This window comes from Colletotrichum fioriniae (genome assembly GCF_027942845.1).
Source record: "Colletotrichum fioriniae strain IMI 355084 chromosome Unknown scaffold_1, whole genome shotgun sequence".
Lineage (NCBI taxonomy): Eukaryota > Fungi > Ascomycota > Sordariomycetes > Glomerellales > Glomerellaceae > Colletotrichum > Colletotrichum fioriniae.
In genome coordinates this window covers 2361102-2377431 of record NW_027076837.1, presented here as the reverse complement: position 1 = coordinate 2377431, position 16330 = coordinate 2361102, and the positions used below count along the sequence as shown (strand labels likewise).

Here is a 16330-nt window from a genome sequence, read left to right as displayed (position 1 = left end):
CTCACGAACTCTTCACTTACCGCCATCGACTTTCTGTACTCGACTCCCTAAGCCGACACTTCAAGGTCCTTCCACTTCCGACAGATATCATCAAAATGGGTAACGTATGTACACCCGACGAAACCTTCCCCCTCACCCCACCGCTGATCAGGGTCCGGTGGAAACCATGAAAATGAGGGGCAGATTTGATGCTGACATTCTGGGGGGATCAGGGCGCAAAGGCTCAGCAGAAGCGTGATCGCAACGCCAAGGATGCGAAGCCCAAGGGCTCTCAGCTCAAGGTGGTACGTATAATTAATCTGGAATCGTTACCTTCCCTTACGTCCAGGCGACTGACATTTTTGCGACCAGAACGCCGCCGCCAAGGACATCCAGTGCCAGATCTGCAAGTCCACCTTCCTCAAGACCACCAAGGCTCCCGCGTAAGTCGCAAACTTCTCGACCCCTTCTTTATAACACCAACTTTTTTGTCTGAAATACAGCGCATATACTGACATTGTTCCTTTTCAACAGTCTCACCGAGCACGCCGAGAACAAGCACAGCAAAGGCCTCGCCGACTGCTTCCCCGCCTTCGTTGCCGCATAGTTTTGAGAGACAGGATTCACGGACAGACTGGAGTTGTGAGGAGTTTCAAGAGATGAGCATGGCGGTACGGCGTGATGTTGAAGAAATGATGGGCGGAGTCGGTCAAGATCTGGCCCGGGGCATGCAGCGGAAAGGCGTAATTTGAAATCTTGCCCTCTTTATTTTCGGAAAATCAAGAAAAAATACGATCAAACGAGTCCACATACCTTCACGACTTGAGACGCCCGTCGTGGTCGAGTTTGTTTGCTCTCATGCCCTGTGTGAGATTGCTGACATTGTAGTGCAAGCTGGAGTCTCCGCCGGCATAGCTGACGATTTCATCCAGATACGGATCTATGTAGTTACTACTGCCCCGAGGAGAGAGGACTTTTTTGAATCTTAGATACAGTTTCCTTTACGAGCCCTCAATGCGCCGGGACAGGGACCGATGAAACCTCCGGAACACCCTTCACATCCTTCTCCACGCCACCAGCACCATCAGCAGCAGCAGCAGCTCTAGCTTGCTCCTCGCGAATAGCAGCCAGAATATCCGGATACCACCTCTCCCCCACGTCCGGATGACTCTTGACCCGATTCCTCAACGTCGCCTCCCCAAGCGTCTTAGCGACCCCGCCCTTCCGGAACGTAAACTCGACATCATCAAGCCTCGTTCCCCCGTTCCTCTCCAGCACAAGCCGCCTCTGCTCCCGGATATCCTCGGGTACCCTCCCGACCCCGACGGTCTCCAGGTCCTCAAAATAGGCGTCCCCTCTCACGCCCTGAAAGAACGGGATGGAGAACCGCGCGCCCTCACCGGCAGGCGGGCTGAGCACGCGGTGCGTCGTCGACACGCAGACGCCCTGCGTCAACGCTTCGAGTCCTTGCCCGATAGCCACGACCAACGTGCCCTCAACGGGCGGCGCATCAATCCATTCCCCGCGGACGTTTTGGACCTGTAGGCCGCGGTGGTGGCTCGCTTGTAAGAGGTAGCTGCTCAGCATGCTATCCTTGTGCGGACCGACACCCTGCCCCTGGATCTTGGGATCCGTGATGCCGAGTTCTTGGAGGTCTGGGTACTTTACGATTTTGAGCTTGTGCTGCTGGTTGGCGTCAAAATACTTGTTGAAGGCATTGGGTGGTAGCTTGATGGCCTCGGCGATGAGGGAGGTGAAGGCGATGGAGACTTGACCCATGCGGTCCATGTACTCCGTGAAAGTGGCGCGGAAGCCCGGGAGGGCGGATTCAGAAGGCCACTGGTTTGGGGCGAGGAGGTTGTAGTAGAGCGGGTCGTTTGGTCCCGGGAGAGGGTGTTCTGTCGAGAGGTCGATTTGTTCGCGGTGGTCTATCTTGCCTGCTGTAATTTCTGCTGAGAGCTGGGAGTAGCCGAGGAAGGATTTGGCGTTCTTCATCTCGATTTTTAGTCTAGCCGGGGGATGTTAGCATACCTACAGGCGATACCAAACCAAGGCTGAACCTCATTTTCTCTAAGCTAAGAAGAACACTGTACTTTTCCTCGGTGGGTATATCAAAGAAGCCCTTGCCTTCTTTGATTACCCTCTTGAACAGCTCGTCGGGGATACCGACGTTCTTGAGGTACAAGAACCCGACTTCCATGAGTGCATGGCGCAAATCGATGAGAAACTGTGGTTTCGTCTCTGGATCCTGCGCCAAGGCGAGGTCGAGGATCGGAATGGACGTGAAAGACATGGCTGTGTGTCTCACTGCTGCAGTTTCATACTCTACCTGAATTCAAAAACGGTCGAGAGATCAAAAGATAAAAGACAGGGCTCAGCTGCACGAGCAAGAAGGTACCTTAGGAAAAGCAGTTAAATATATCGTTTATGAGTCGATATCTGTAGTGTTGAACAATTACCCAAATATCAGTGGTATGATTCGGATAAGAGGAATGCAGACTCGCGGCATTTGACGCGCCGCTGTTCAAGTAAGCCGTCGTTTGAGCAATTGGGCAACGGGATGGCGTAATGCGGGCGGCGGGGCACCTCGCCGATCGGCTTGCCCCGCAGTTCGGCGCGGCGGGGTCACCGAATAACCGGCGCATATTCACATTCCATCGACGTAACCGCTGCCCAAACCTCATACCTGACCTAGGCGCCCGAAACGCGAAAGCGTTACAACATCAGCCTAAATACTATCAGCTACGGAGTCACGATCCTGATCCATACTATCATAGCTGATCATTCTTAATATTTACATTCATTCGCCAAAGTAAACCCCAGTGGCCCCTAATATCTACCAACCTGAAATCACTTAAGCACACCAAAAAAAGAATTCACCACCGGTGTGGCTACATCTCTTGGTGCTCATGCTGGGATTCGAACTCGGGTACTCGCTAAGCCTGTCGTCGAGTAGGCTGGTTGACGTTAGAAATTTGATTGTCGACCATTAACCACTCCACCACCCAGCCAGTTTGACCTGACCCGTCGACCTAGACGGGCGCCTCCTGGCTGGTGAGAGGAATGGGATTGAGGGAATCTATATACCCTTCTCGCGGCATGTGTGGGAAGGTACGAGCTAGGCGGTCTGGACGTACGTGCCTGCCTGCCTGACAGTCCATCAAGGTATACAGACCCAGCGCAGCTACGATGAGCAGCACGTCAGTATCTCGCGGGGAGCCTTCTGGAGGGAGCCGCCAACCACTCGGGCCAAGTCAAGTGTGAACATCTGCACAAGAAAAACCCTTGAAGATCCAAATGCTTTTACTACATTCTTCTATTATCGGGTATAATGCACATATTTTGACAACTTTTGTTTAGCCGTTTCATGATCCCAGAGGCTTCGTCGCCAATAACCCCGTAACCTTGTAGAACATGTCCTCAACCGAGGGCATGGCAAAAGCCGGCGCCGCATCAAACAGCTCGGCGAGCTTTTGCCTGTTGATGACGGCCGGTTGGGCGTCGTCATCATCCAAATCCATTTCTTCCCCGTTCGCAGCCTCCGTCTCCTGCTCATTGTCGCTGGCCATCTCCTCGTCCTCGTTGGCGTCATCCAGAATCACGTCGGCGGCAACCGGCTCACCGTCCAGCTGCATGTCCTCCAATGGCCTTGAGAGGGCGACAGCTGCGGGATCCGAGGCCTCGGCGACTGACCACAGTTGCGCGGCGTCGTCGACCGCCACGAAGCCTGATGAGCTTCCGGTTGAGACGAGACTGGTGATACGGTGGGGGATGCGCCTCACGCACAACAGCGCAGGCTCTTCCGGCTTGAAGACTGCGAGCTGCGAAGCTTGACCGCCAGGTACGACGACGGCAAACGTCCGTGATTTGCGGTCAACAGCCAAGTGGCTGAACTCCTTGACTGCTGTGGCGTTGCGGCCGCTCGGCAGCTGGAGGCCGTACTGCAGCTCGTCGGCGACCACATCGAACACTCTCAGGTCATCCGAGAGGGTGATGATGTATGGGGAGAGAACCTGGAGCCGGCGAATGTGGCCCTTCCACATGTTCTCCAGTGTCGACCTAATCTCACCAGTCTTGGTATCGATCACATAGATGCCGCCGTCATTTGAGTGGCCAAAGGCAACAAAAAGCGTCGAGCCGTCCTCGGAGAAGCATAGGCTGCCGCTACGCTCTCCCGTCGTCTCTCCAGTGGAGGTCAATGCATCAGCTCCCACGTTGCCTCCGAGACCCACGGCCACGGTGCATGACCACGAGTGCAAGACCTCGCCGGCGTTGTCCTTGGATGCGATACCATCCTGTTGCCTTGTTTTTGACTGCCATATCCGTGCCGTACCGTCGTCTCCGAGGGTGGCGAATCTATTCGTTGTGTGATCTGCCGCAAGTGCCAGGACCGTCTCTGGCCGACTTGTGACGTGCGGGCTGTTGATTCTGGAAGACAGGGAAAAGTGCTCTTCGCCAGCAGTTGCAGACCAGAACTTGAGATAGATCTCGCGCCTCTCTCTCACAAACTGCTCACGCGCCTCTGGTGCCACCTTCTCCAAATCACGTTTAGGAGGTTGCCAGTCATCAACAGTCGCCAACCACCTGCCGTCTTGCGAGAATGCGACATGGGTTATGCGAGGCTCTGAGATGGGGTTGCCCTTTGACGTGATATTAACATCTGTCGGCTGGGTTCTTGCCAGAGCTTGCTTTGAGACACTCCGGAACGACTCCATATCGAACGATTGCAACAAGGGTGCTGACTGGATCTCGCCAGCCAACATAGACTGCTGACCAGTTCCTGTGCAGACATACAGTCTTGATGGCTCGGCGGGGTTCAGTGCCGCAGGGACTGGATGCCGCACCTCGTCGGTAACAGACCAGACACGCTTGACGAGCAAGTCCTTTGGCGTGGAGGTAAATCGGGCGGCTGACTGAATACCAGAGATGTACGTCGATGGCTTCATCTCAGCCGTGGACAAGACGATGGCAGAGTTGTCATCCAAGTGGATAGCGTAGGATGCTCCGGTGGGAGAGACAACAATGTTCTCGATACTTCCCGACAAGTGAGGGAGGAAATCTTTCCTGCCGGTATCCATCTGCCAAAGCACGAGGACATTTTCCGAACCACCGGAAATCATGTATTGACCTGTGGCGCGTGTTAGTGTTTACAAATGATAGTAATTTGCGACTGAAAAATCTCACCATCCTTTGACCACTTCACGCTGTGGACAGCCCTCCTGTGCCAGTGGAATTTGCGACTCGTGAGAGCCTCTCTCTTAGATTTTGGCCCATTGAGGTTCTGCAGTTTTCTGAGGATGTCGTCGTAGAAGTAGATGGCACCTCGGGCACCACCCGCAATCAGGTCGAGGGCGAGCGAGTTGTCCTTGCTATGTGTAACTCGGATGTCGAGGGCGCAGATAATATCGGTCGTATCGAATGTGAAGAACTCCCACTCGGACTCCGGCGTCAGTGTTCCAACAATGAGACAATCCTTGGTAGCTCCGACAATGGTCTTGCCATTGGGACTAGAGCGCAGCAAATGGGTCGCCTGATCAACCTGCTTTGTAGCAAAAAGAACCTCTGCGGTGGGCTGCTTGAAATCGGGGCCGGAGTATGCAACAATCTCGCCCTTGGCGTGCTTCTTCCCCTCCGAGACGTACAGAACCTCGGTCGTCTTCTTCTCTCCCTCGATTGTTGCAACGGACAGGTCCAGCGCCGTTTGCGACTGGGTCCTGAACTCGTCGTAGACACCGGTTCCCTTCTTCCAGTTCACCCGCCAGACTCTGCCATCAGAGCAGGCTACCCAGAGGAAGTCGGGCTTGAGCTGCGACTGGCGCGTGGCCACGATTGTGGGGGCAGACGACTTCTCCGCGTATGTGTTTTGGACCACCGGGAGGGCGATTCTTCGGATCAATAGTGACTCGGCCACCGAGTAGATTTGCAAGGATGTGTTGTAAGTGACGATCAGGTACCTGGTTCCCCTCATGTTAGACACCAAAAGTCGACCAAGAAACGTCTGTTGAATTGGCACCTACTTCTCGTTCTCGGCAAAGATGGGATCAATGTCAGCCATGCGGCCGCCCATTGGCAGAGACACTTGCCATCCCGCCTCCTGAGCCTCCGTGTCGCCGAGCTTGACCAGCTCGGTCTCGATTTGGTCGTCGGTAAGGTTCTTCTGGAGCTGCGAAAGCACGTTCAAGGCGCCGTCGCGAAGGTCGTCGGCGTCGGTGTTTCCGTTCTTTTGGCCATTTGCTTTGCCCGCCGTCTTGGTCTTTTGCCGAAGGCGCTTCGCTTGCCCGTCCCTCTCGTTCTGCTCTCTCTTACGCTTCTTTTGGTCCTCCCGACTTCTCGGGGTCGAAGGGCCAGCCATGGTGTAGGTATAAAATTGCGCGAAAGCTGATAACGACTTTTAAACACAGGCAATTGAGAGTCGTGGAATCTCGAGGCGAGGAGACAAGGAAGGGAAGCTGCGGCCTGGAGACTATCTTTCGTTCGGTAGTCTCTGACTTTCAATCCTGCTCTGTTTCGCACACACGACCCTTCTTTCGTTCCTGCTAAGAAAAAAAAAAAAGTTCGAGAGTTCCCAAAGAAATTTTGGACCCGCTCAGTCGCCCGGCCATGCAATTGGTGGAGCTCCCCCACAATCAACACCGATAAGATAACGGGCGGAGGAAATCACGGACCGACAAATTTTCTGTTCGCCCGTCTGGTCGCGCGCCTTCCCACTGCGACAGGAAAGCCCCGGAAGTTTTCTTTGACGACGGCGACGACGATTCGGAAGGCAACAGTCTCGGGACCTCAAACCACGCAACACCTCGAGAACCGACGTACCGGAACCGCGACGGTCTCCCAGTGAACGAACGTCAAATTGCCACAGCTCCATTTCCGACCTTCTCAGGCACAATGATTATCCCCGTTCGCTGCTTCTCTTGCGGCAAGGTTAGTCGGCACAGATGATCGCATGCAATTGACGCCTGGTATCTAATTTGTGTTGTCAGGTCACCGGAGACCTGTGGGAGCGCTACCTCAAGCTCATCGACGACGGCATTACGGATGGGTGAGTCACCACGATCGCGATGCTGGATAGCGACACACGATAATTAACGTTCACGTCAACAGTGACGCGATGGACCAGCTTGGACTGAAGCGCTACTGCTGCCGCCGCATGGTCATGACCCACGTCGACCTTATTGAGAAGCTTCTCAAGTACGCATACCGTGGAGCAGCTTGTGCCTAATCGTTCTTTCGGAAGCTTACAAACCCCTACAGGTACACCCCCGATGGTCGCAACGAGAAGAAGATGTCCTTGAACCCATAAAGTGCCAGGGGTGGATTTCACGAATTGGAGTTTTTTGGAAAACATTGGCATTGCAAGGCGTTAGGGAATCTCGAAGAAGGCAGAGTACGCTGCGCGAAGAGGAGAAAAGCTGTACTCGAGCCGTGACAGAGCGTCAGCGAACATGTGCTTGGTTACAGATGGAAAGCTCCCGCCTCCGACTTCCATGGGTAGCGAGAACCAGCCACCTCAAAGCAAGCTCAGCAAGCGGTGGCAAGAGGCATGCCGATTGGCATCGAGACAGTCTTGGGTCCGGATGCAACCCCGCCACATGGAAATGGACAGTGGCTGGAAATGTACGCAGGAATGCTACTTCGGAAGGTCTCGATTCTTCAAGATGACTCTACCAGTCTTCGCGTCGCCCGTCATGTGATTAGCCAGCATGTTGGGTCCCAGTCAATGGGGTGTGACCTTTGGTCGGTAGTACTAATTTTATTTGCTGGACGACCGTCTGGTTTCCCACATTGACAGCTCTTCGAGAGATCCCTCCGACAAAGAACGCAGCTATATCGGGCGACCTATGAAACAGGCATCCGCATGTGTGTAGCAGTGCCACACACCAACAATGTCTCAATGCTCTAGCAGAATCACTGGTTGTCTCTTAAGTTTGAAAGCAGTGCATCATTTTCGATCTGGCGGTCAAGGCAGAGGTAGCAGCCAGTAGGCAAAGTAGCGTTCATGTCAGTCCGCCTGGCCACTAATCGCTGACCACATGCGCCTTGTTGGAACGGCATATGATGAGTGGTGAGACGGTGCTATATGGACGAAGAATATCACATCTAGCACAGCCTGTACCGGCCAAAGAGCCTCCAGCATCTTTCCGGTCAGTGACGTTGTACAACAGGCTGACCTTGGGGGCCAGAATTATATGCAAGGCGGAGTTCACCGATTGAACCTCCGCGATTGTTCTGGGCTCTGCTGAGAAACAGGCAGTCCGGGTACACGACCCGGGAGAGCCCAAGCCAGTCTGCCGATTTCTGCCTGGTGCTTGTTTTGATTGCTGAATGCTGGTAGATGGTGACCCATTCTTCCTCTTTTTTTTCTTTTCGCGTGATACCCCAAGCACCAACGAAGACATGGGTTTAGCAAGGCAGCGGGTGCAAAGTGCTGTGCTGGCCGTCTGGCAGTGGCTAACTTGAAGACCCGAGGGTTTGGGAATGGCGCAGTGGTGGTTTTTGCCGCGAGATGCACCAACAAGATTTCCTGAACGGGACCATATCCGCCGAAGCTTTCATTTCGCGGAAGGTGGTGATTTGTCACAGGACACAGGGTAGCTCCAACAAGCCTTGGTTTGCTGCACAGCGTTCAGAGTCTGGAGATACGTCCGTCTGGCCGAACTAGACTGACGCATATGCGGAACCGGAAGACCGCTCACAGATAAGCAAAACTTAGTAACAAGGACCCACAGCTCTATGGCATCGAGTTGTATTCGCATGAGTACAAAATTACTTCGGGATCCTGAGCTCGAGGAACTGGCGCAACCGCGAAAGGATTCGACTTTAGCGCGCAACTGCTACCGCGACTGGCTCTCCTGTGTCCAAAATTGCAGCATAACTCCAGCTTCCTACATGTCGTACAGAGGAAGGCCATACCGGATGGGGAGTCCTGAGCCGTAGGGAGCCCACAGAGCTGCTTGTTGGCGCCTACGCGTGTTGAACTGCATGCGTGATGCGGTCGTGGCGTCAAGGATACCACGACGCAAGCAGAGACCCGGCTAGTCGCAGGCCAGCGTTCGGGAGGGGAGGGCTCATGGAGACTGGAGAGGGAAAAGATTTCATACCACCCTTGGCTAGTGGTTGGTTCCCTTTCGTTCTTGATATCTGGAAAATGAGTTTGCCGCAGGCGTCGGCGATATTGACATCGTGTCTGATCCTTCGAAGCGTAGAGGGGTGGTAAGGTGAATAGTCCGGCCCCTCCATCGACGATCAGCAAACTGGTGCCCAGTCACGAATTCCTGGGTCCTGGAGGCTGGAGCTGGCACACCCCACCGGGTCGCTGGGGTCGGGGTGGTTTGCTTTTACCAAAAGTCGTGCTAGCGCTGTGATCAGTCGAGGGCACCTACATGATAGCCAGGGCTATCACTGTACTAAAACGACGGCTGGGATGCAATTCTTCAAGAAGATGACGGTCTCAATGGACGTTGAAAGGTTCTTGTTGAGGACCAGCAATGTTATGCCTTCCAGGTTCTGGGCAGTTTGCAAAACGTACCAAGCATACGTACAAAGTCGTCAAGTTTGCGAAGCGAGCTGTTGTCAGGTGATGAGTCTGTCTGCGAGACATCGACGGGTCGCCGGGGACCCTGACAGGGGCGGGGTTTTCTCGAGCAACATTATTGTTGGGATGCTTGGCCGGATCTTGTTACCCGTTTCTATGAACCGATTGCCCAGGATAAGTGACTTGGGTTTGACTTTTGCAATGTGTAGCCTACGGATACTCTGTACGCCAGTGTCAAGGAATAGTTCTCCAAGGTAAGTCCGAAGATGGTTTGTTGCAAGCGTACCTTTAGTCCATGCTACATGAATGAACACCGAGTTGCAAGAACTAAGTCACTGGTTTTCAATGTCAGGCATCTTCTTCTCTGTCTTACACAAGCAAACTTACCAAGCACTCAATGCAACCATAAAATGGGCTGCTGCCCAGCTGCCTAGGCAGGTGACAGAGACTGGCTAGCAAAGTTGTCGAAGACAGACTCGAACCAACAGCCAACGCACAACCAACGGTGAAGGAGGGATACGTACCCGCCGGTAGGATTTGAAGCCGCAACGGGCCCAGGCTCCCATCCAATCCCCATCCAATCCCTACCACAGACGGTTTTAACAAACGGTAGGCTTGGGTGTGGCCTGTCAGACCTAGCGTGTGAATAAAGGTCGATCAGGGCCCACTCTGTGTCGAACGGTGCACCTCACCGCAGCATGGTGCCGCTGCAAGTTTCTCTTTCTTTTTCCCCCCTTCAATATCCGTAAGGTACTGAGGAAACGCCGTTCCAGATTGTCGGAATCCGTGTTGCCATGAATAGAAAAGAGAAACGGGGATTCGAGTACGAAGCACACCAATGTCGTAACGCGGACGTGTTATGCGTGGCAGACACGTTGGGCTCGCGAGGATCTCGTTCTTGTACCCTCCTACAACGATTAGCCCTCTGTTGAAAGTACACACGATAGTGAAGGAAAGACTGGTGTGAGCGTACATCACCAACCACCTCTCTCTTGGGGTCTTACCTGATGAACGGGTTGAACTTGGTCCGATGTCTACTGACCTGATTAGGCAGGTTCTCGCGGAGCAGGTAGTCCCAATCACATGGTTCAAGTCGGTTCGGACCACGTGGAAGAGGTGCGACTTTGTTTATTTCGCAGCCGACCGACTCGCATCGCAATTTTCTAAATCCTCGTCGAAAGTCAAAGGTCGAGGTCGAGGTCTTGTTCGGTTCCATTGCGCTAGAGCCGGCAAATGAGCTTGTGATCCACCGTAGCTTTCGCTGTCGAAATTTGAAGTGAAGAGGTGCTGGGCGTCTGCTCCCAAGTCTCAACGGAGCTCCCGCGCCTCGAACACATCCACACACACACACTCCCACCAGGGCGGCAAACAGGGACCGAGACTGGTAACGAAGACGTCCACGACAACGGACGGGCAGAGCCGTTCACAATGGCGCACGCGCATGTCACGGCCCCCAAATGCACAGTACACAAGCAGCTCCAAGTAGCGTGACTGTGTTTCCCGCGTCTTCAATGACACGGCATTGTCAGATTGGCCCGCGAATCTCTCTGATGGGGGGACAAGAGGGCGTTGGAGGAGGTTGCGAGAGATATCCGCCCATCCATCCCCGATATGCGAGCAGGCACACTGCACGCAATCAGAAGAGGGACAAAAGTCCCAATTCAGACATGCAGGCCGCGGTTGATACCGTTGGGCCCAGCATACCGGCTCGGTCTTAACAACATGTCGCTGCCGGCCTCAGTTTCGGCCGATCACAGAGGAAAGGGTTTTTCTCTGTCCAGATGATTCTGATAACATGGATAGGATTGGAATTGGTGAGGAGAAATGATCGTAAAAGTTGTCCAACGTCAGAGCCGAATTGAGGTATAAGAAAGCAAATCTTCGGTGAGGTAAGGTACCTAGGCAGACAATACCTCAATGCCACCACATTCACTTTCATCAGGTTAAGGTCATTGGCAGTCTTGCTGCTCCGTTTTTCGTACTCCGTACCCATGGTCAAATGCGTTCCTTCCATATGATCCTTCGCACCTACCTTACCTCCCTACTCTATACCTGACGTTGAGTTTCCGCAAACAGCCATTACCTCCATCCGTGAAAGAGACGGCGGGGTGGTTGAGATACAGACTGAGGAAGGTTCTCTCTTCCCTGCTGTTGCCTTTAGTGCAGCGGTGGCCCTGGATCTTTCCTTCTTGGCCGGGTGCCCCTTGCCTTTTCATCACCCCTCCAAGTGTAAGGCAAGCCCCTCCGTCCCAAGTGGGGACCGTCAAGTGCAGGGGGTCGGTTGTGGTTCACGGGCACGACTGGACGGAAGCGAGACCCACCTTTGCTAAGCGCCGACGCCTGTCTGCTTCATGCAGCCCACAGCTCGACGTCGCTCTTCTCATCCACCGACACCACCTTGTGCCCAACTCTGACTGGTTGAACCCGTTAGGAGGTGCGCTGCTATGCCCATGGGAGAAGACGCGCAGCTGCATCTCTGACTGGTTCATCCATCGCCTTCTACATGCTGCCCGGTGCCTGCCTTAACCCGGGCCAAGTTCGTGGAGAATGGTGTACCCTGGGAAGGAAGAATGGCGCAAAAGATGGTGGTGGTACCGCGGTGGTTGTCTCCGACTGAGGTGCGGCCGACCCAGCTCGCGGATTGGATCCCACCCCGTAGACCTCTCGTCTTCCTGGGCACCTCGGCCCTCTCTACTTCAACGACTTGACTTCTTAGCCCTCTTCCCTTCGTCCTGTCGGATCACTCTCCTCTGCTCAACTGCCAGCGAACGCTACGACGATCCATTCCTGGTCTCCCCCTTCTGATTCATTCCCATGTGAGGTGCCTGTCCATAGGGCGGACCGGAACTAGGTCAACCATTCAGACAACACACAAATTTCTGACATTTCTGACTTGACTCTCCTCCACAACTCAAATTCAGCTTATCTTGCTTCTTGGGAAGCACCGAGAACGCCAATTCTTATTGCTGCTGGTTTTCTTTCCCTGCAAATCATAACACTTTCTCGCCGTTCCGTTGAAGGGCTGGCCTCTTTCTTTACCCGTACCACCGAACCGCCAGCCTCTGTGCCACCTGCCCGGGTGTCTGTACGGTGGATGTTTGACATCCACATCAACCGCGCCGTCTCAGATCAGCTGTCGGCTGCTCTTCTTCTGTCTGTCTACCTGATTCTTCCATTCTGTCAACTTTCGCTCCTCTTCCCGGCTGCCCGAGACCGCATAGACGACGAAGCCGTCGGTGGAGCCGTGCTAGTCACCCGTTTGGTCGAATCTTAGCCGCAGCTCTCTCTCAACCGCCCTTCCCAAGAGACGGGCATATTGCAGCATACCTACCTAAGCTTAGTCGCAGAGACAGACGTACAGCTCTCAGCCTGATCTGGCTCTCTGAAATTTCTCCGAATTCCTCTCAGCAAGGCCGTAGTCGCTTTGCCCCCAGGTCGAGCCAACTTGCCTTCCCCATATATGACCCTTCAATCGTCAGGATCGCTATTTGGGTACCCCTGCTGCCACAGTAGACCCGCCGCGACGCAGCGAAACCAAACCTGGTCCTGTCGATATTTCGCGTGAGCGAGGCACAGACACGGTCAGCTAGGGTCGGCCTGGAGCCACCCCGGTCTCCGTACCGTTACTCTTCCCAGCACTGAGGTAGCAGTAGGCACAGCTCCTCTTAAACTGCCCTCCCCACCCTCTCGCTCTCGAGCTTCTTCACTCTCGAGCCTGCTGTTGCTAGTCTGGAAGCTTGATGATCCCCGGGCCGTCGTCTACGAGACCTTCCAGCACAGCTTTATTCCTTCGCCTCGACGGCCTCTAGGATCACGACCAACACCATTTAACCAGTGCGGCCCAGGAGTAGACCCAGCCGACCAGAAAGCAAACTACGTGGGGCTCCCGAGGCATTCTCGACTTTGACAGCCGCCGGATACCAGTCTGCTGGACAGCCCGGCCGACTTCCATCAATACCTGCGTCAGTGCCGAAAGGTTATCGCATACAAACGAGTCGATAGACTGACGATGGCACTCGAAGCCCCCCTCCGGTCGTCTATCGGAAGTCAAATATCTGGTTATTCCCATCACAACGACATGTCTGTCTCATCTCCCGACAACGGTTCTTTTCAATCACCTTTCGCCAGCATGTAAGCAGTCATGGTCATACGGTGTCGTTGTAGTTCCCAAGCTTACATATAAGCATAGGTCTTCGAACGCCTCAGATCACTCCGGCCGCAATTCTCTGCGCCCCAACTCCATTCAGAGAGTTCCGTCGACAAATTTGAACTTGATGAGCCCGAGCGATATTGTTGGACCTTCACCAGTCACTTCAACTGGTACTGAAACAACAGAAATCGAGGACGAAGAGGCGGAGGAGGTTCAGGCCCGGCCTAATGTTACCAATCCGGCACCGCACCCTCAGGTTAGTCTTTTCAATGCCATGCCAAAGGCGCGCAGCGTGACTGACCATATCTAGCTCATGATGCTCTCGACCAACATCCCCGATCATCTGCGACAAAGTAGCAGTGAAGAAGCCGTATCAGTCATACATGCGCCGGAAAGCTTTCATAGCTGGGTAAGCATCTCAGGGAAACTCTTTCCCAAACAGGCAAAAGACTAACCTTGAGACAGGCCTCAACGGAGCCGACAGTAAGGCCGGATCAAAGCAGCACGAGATCATCACCCAAGACCGATACAATGAGTCTTCCATCCGTCACCGACCATGCAATTAAGGTACAGCTGCCCAAAACCTTCACCTGAAGCCATTCAAGGACTGAACTAGAACAGTCGAGATCCCCTGGGCTACCTACGCCACCTCCTCTCTCGACAGATATTCGGCCCGTTCGGTACAGTCTAGACAGCGCCACACCACGCGCGCAAGACCTCCACGACATGCTCAATGAGTCGTCCCGGCTAAGGTCTAGCAGCACAAGCAGCCTTGAAAGTTTGTATATTCCACACACTCATCCTACAACTGAAAGGTCTAACGCGAAACAGAAATCGACGAGGCTAGAGAAGTAGAGACCGATACCGAAAATTACGATGAAGAGCCCTTCGCCACCCCTGCCTTGCCTCAGGAGGATTCGGAAATCAGGGCTCTACGAACCGCTCTACAAGAGTGCTGGACTTTGTGTAACACATTAGCGAATTTGAGCTCGATTCATCGAACACGGATGTTCAACAGCTCAGGTACTCCCGATGCTCACGAAAAAGCTTGGATGGCGTGCTGGAGGCTTTGCCAGCGCCTGTATGACAACCGCGACGAAGAACACTATGATCATCACGTCCGAGAGAATCTCGATCATTGCCGAGACTTTTGCCAGTCCCTTTTCGACGTCCGCCAGAGGAAGGATGAAGTTGCTGATTCCGTTTTGAGAGTCAGTTTTGAACTGAATAACCAGTCAGTCCATTCCAGAGATCCATAAGGGTTGGACAAATTAGCTAACCATGATCCAGTCTCTATAGCGCTCAGGACATCCAGAACCTCCCAGAACCCTTCCGGGAGCGTACTCTAGATTTCTATATTACTCTTTGCCATCGATTGATGAAACAGCGAAGCGAATTGGCCGATGAGACGGACTCTTTGCTGAAGGCGTGTTGGTCACTTGCCGAGATGCTTTTCAGTCTGAGACAGAATAAGCGTGACGGAAGAGCTCCTGACGAGGAGCTCCTGTGTTCAGCGGTACAGGCATGCTGGGAGCTTTGCGATCTCTTCAGAGACGGGTGGACCCAAGTGCGGCCAGACCGAAACACCCCACGACCGAGCCAGACGAGCTTCTTCGGCCATCAGCAGCAGTATGATCAACCTGCTCGAGGTGAGAGCAGAGCGTCAAACCGATCGTCATACTCAAAGAGGGAAAGTCACAAAAGCCTGACCGAGGAGCGGCCACGAAAGCCGCCACCAGTTCCTGAAACTCCCGTGACTGAATTTGAAGACACGCCGATCTCTCCAGAGAGCTCCTCACCCCGAGTGCCAAATATTCTTGTTCTAGGCACAACATCTGACAGCGGACGTGGGGGACGATGGTCGAGCAGCGCTTCGCAATTGTCGAGCTACTCGCAAAGCAGCAACAAGACATCCAGCACGGCAACAACGACTACGGCAGGCGAGGACAGCAACAGCAACCGCATCAAAGCCCTCGTCATCAAGGCTGCCATGAACGTTGGCTTTGCTCGAGACCCGGCTCTTGACAGTAAAGCTGAAAAGTCAGCTCTTCAAGCCTTTGTCAAGCATATGCCCACGGGCTCCTTCGGGTCTTTACCTGCGCACTCGACACTTTTACAGCACTACAAGAACCTTGTGCAAGCCGACTCGGCGTTCAGGGGATCTTCGTTGCTTCCGGCCCATGGCAAACGTATCTCGGCGCATGACCTGGCCAAGAGCGTCCACTACATGAGCCAAAGATCTAGCCAGTATGTCTTCTTGCGCGACCTGTATAGGCTCGTGTTTGGCTTCCCACCAGAGGAGGGCGAGTCGAGAAAATCAACAACCATAGTGGTCTGAACGTCTATTTCCCCTCAAATCTTGTCGCATTTGTCTTGTTTTCGTTTTCTTCAGCTGCATTGTTCTTTGGGGTTTCCCCACGAAAACTACTTTTACAGCTTACTACACCACCTTCATAAGGCAGAACAAAGCGGGCAGGTTTATTGCGAAGAAAGTTCTGCTTGGGGAGGTCAGAGTCGCAAACAAACGCACACAAACACACAAGCAACATGCAAAACACACAACATATCTGGGGGAGAGCACCCGTCTGTTCGTTTCTACTGCACTAGATACCCATCGTGGACGGATTTTGGCGCCGGGAGCTTGGACAATGGGAGGCTAGAAAATCGTG

General features: G+C 53.8%; 5 protein-coding genes across 5 annotated transcripts; 3 read left to right on the top strand and 2 right to left on the bottom strand.

The window, feature by feature from the left end:
- Positions 1-95: 95 nt before the first annotated feature.
- N0V96_000618 (uncharacterized protein) lies at positions 96-586 on the top strand (the record flags this gene model as incomplete). The annotated part of the gene is made up of 4 exons (XM_053197681.1): positions 96-104; positions 213-284; positions 352-422; positions 514-586. 4 exons carry the CDS (start codon positions 96-98, stop codon positions 584-586), a joined length of 225 nt encoding a protein of 74 aa, XP_053044904.1.
- A 404-nt stretch (positions 587-990) lies between these two features.
- Positions 991-2272, bottom strand: N0V96_000617 (uncharacterized protein; the record flags this gene model as incomplete). Its single annotated transcript, XM_053197682.2, has 2 exons — positions 991-1987; positions 2073-2272. The coding sequence occupies 2 exons, from the start codon at positions 2270-2272 to the stop codon at positions 991-993; spliced, it is 1197 nt and encodes a 398-aa protein (XP_053044905.2).
- Positions 2273-3344: 1072 nt separating this feature from the next.
- NAN1 (NET1-associated nuclear protein 1) lies at positions 3345-6331 on the bottom strand (the record flags this gene model as incomplete). Its single annotated transcript, XM_053197683.2, has 3 exons — positions 3345-5107; positions 5164-5933; positions 5997-6331. 3 exons carry the CDS (start codon positions 6329-6331, stop codon positions 3345-3347), a joined length of 2868 nt encoding a protein of 955 aa, XP_053044906.2.
- A 533-nt stretch (positions 6332-6864) lies between these two features.
- On the top strand, positions 6865-7279 carry RPB10 (DNA-directed RNA polymerase II subunit L; the record flags this gene model as incomplete). The annotated part of the gene is made up of 4 exons (XM_053197684.2): positions 6865-6900; positions 6960-7018; positions 7081-7167; positions 7231-7279. 4 exons carry the CDS (start codon positions 6865-6867, stop codon positions 7277-7279), a joined length of 231 nt encoding a protein of 76 aa, XP_053044907.1.
- A 6310-nt stretch (positions 7280-13589) lies between these two features.
- N0V96_000614 (uncharacterized protein) lies at positions 13590-15999 on the top strand (the record flags this gene model as incomplete). Its single annotated transcript, XM_065755989.1, has 7 exons — positions 13590-13642; positions 13701-13917; positions 13972-14070; positions 14127-14228; positions 14283-14439; positions 14493-14895; positions 14952-15999. 7 exons carry the CDS (start codon positions 13590-13592, stop codon positions 15997-15999), a joined length of 2079 nt encoding a protein of 692 aa, XP_065615229.1.
- Between the last annotated feature and the right edge of the window lie 331 nt (positions 16000-16330).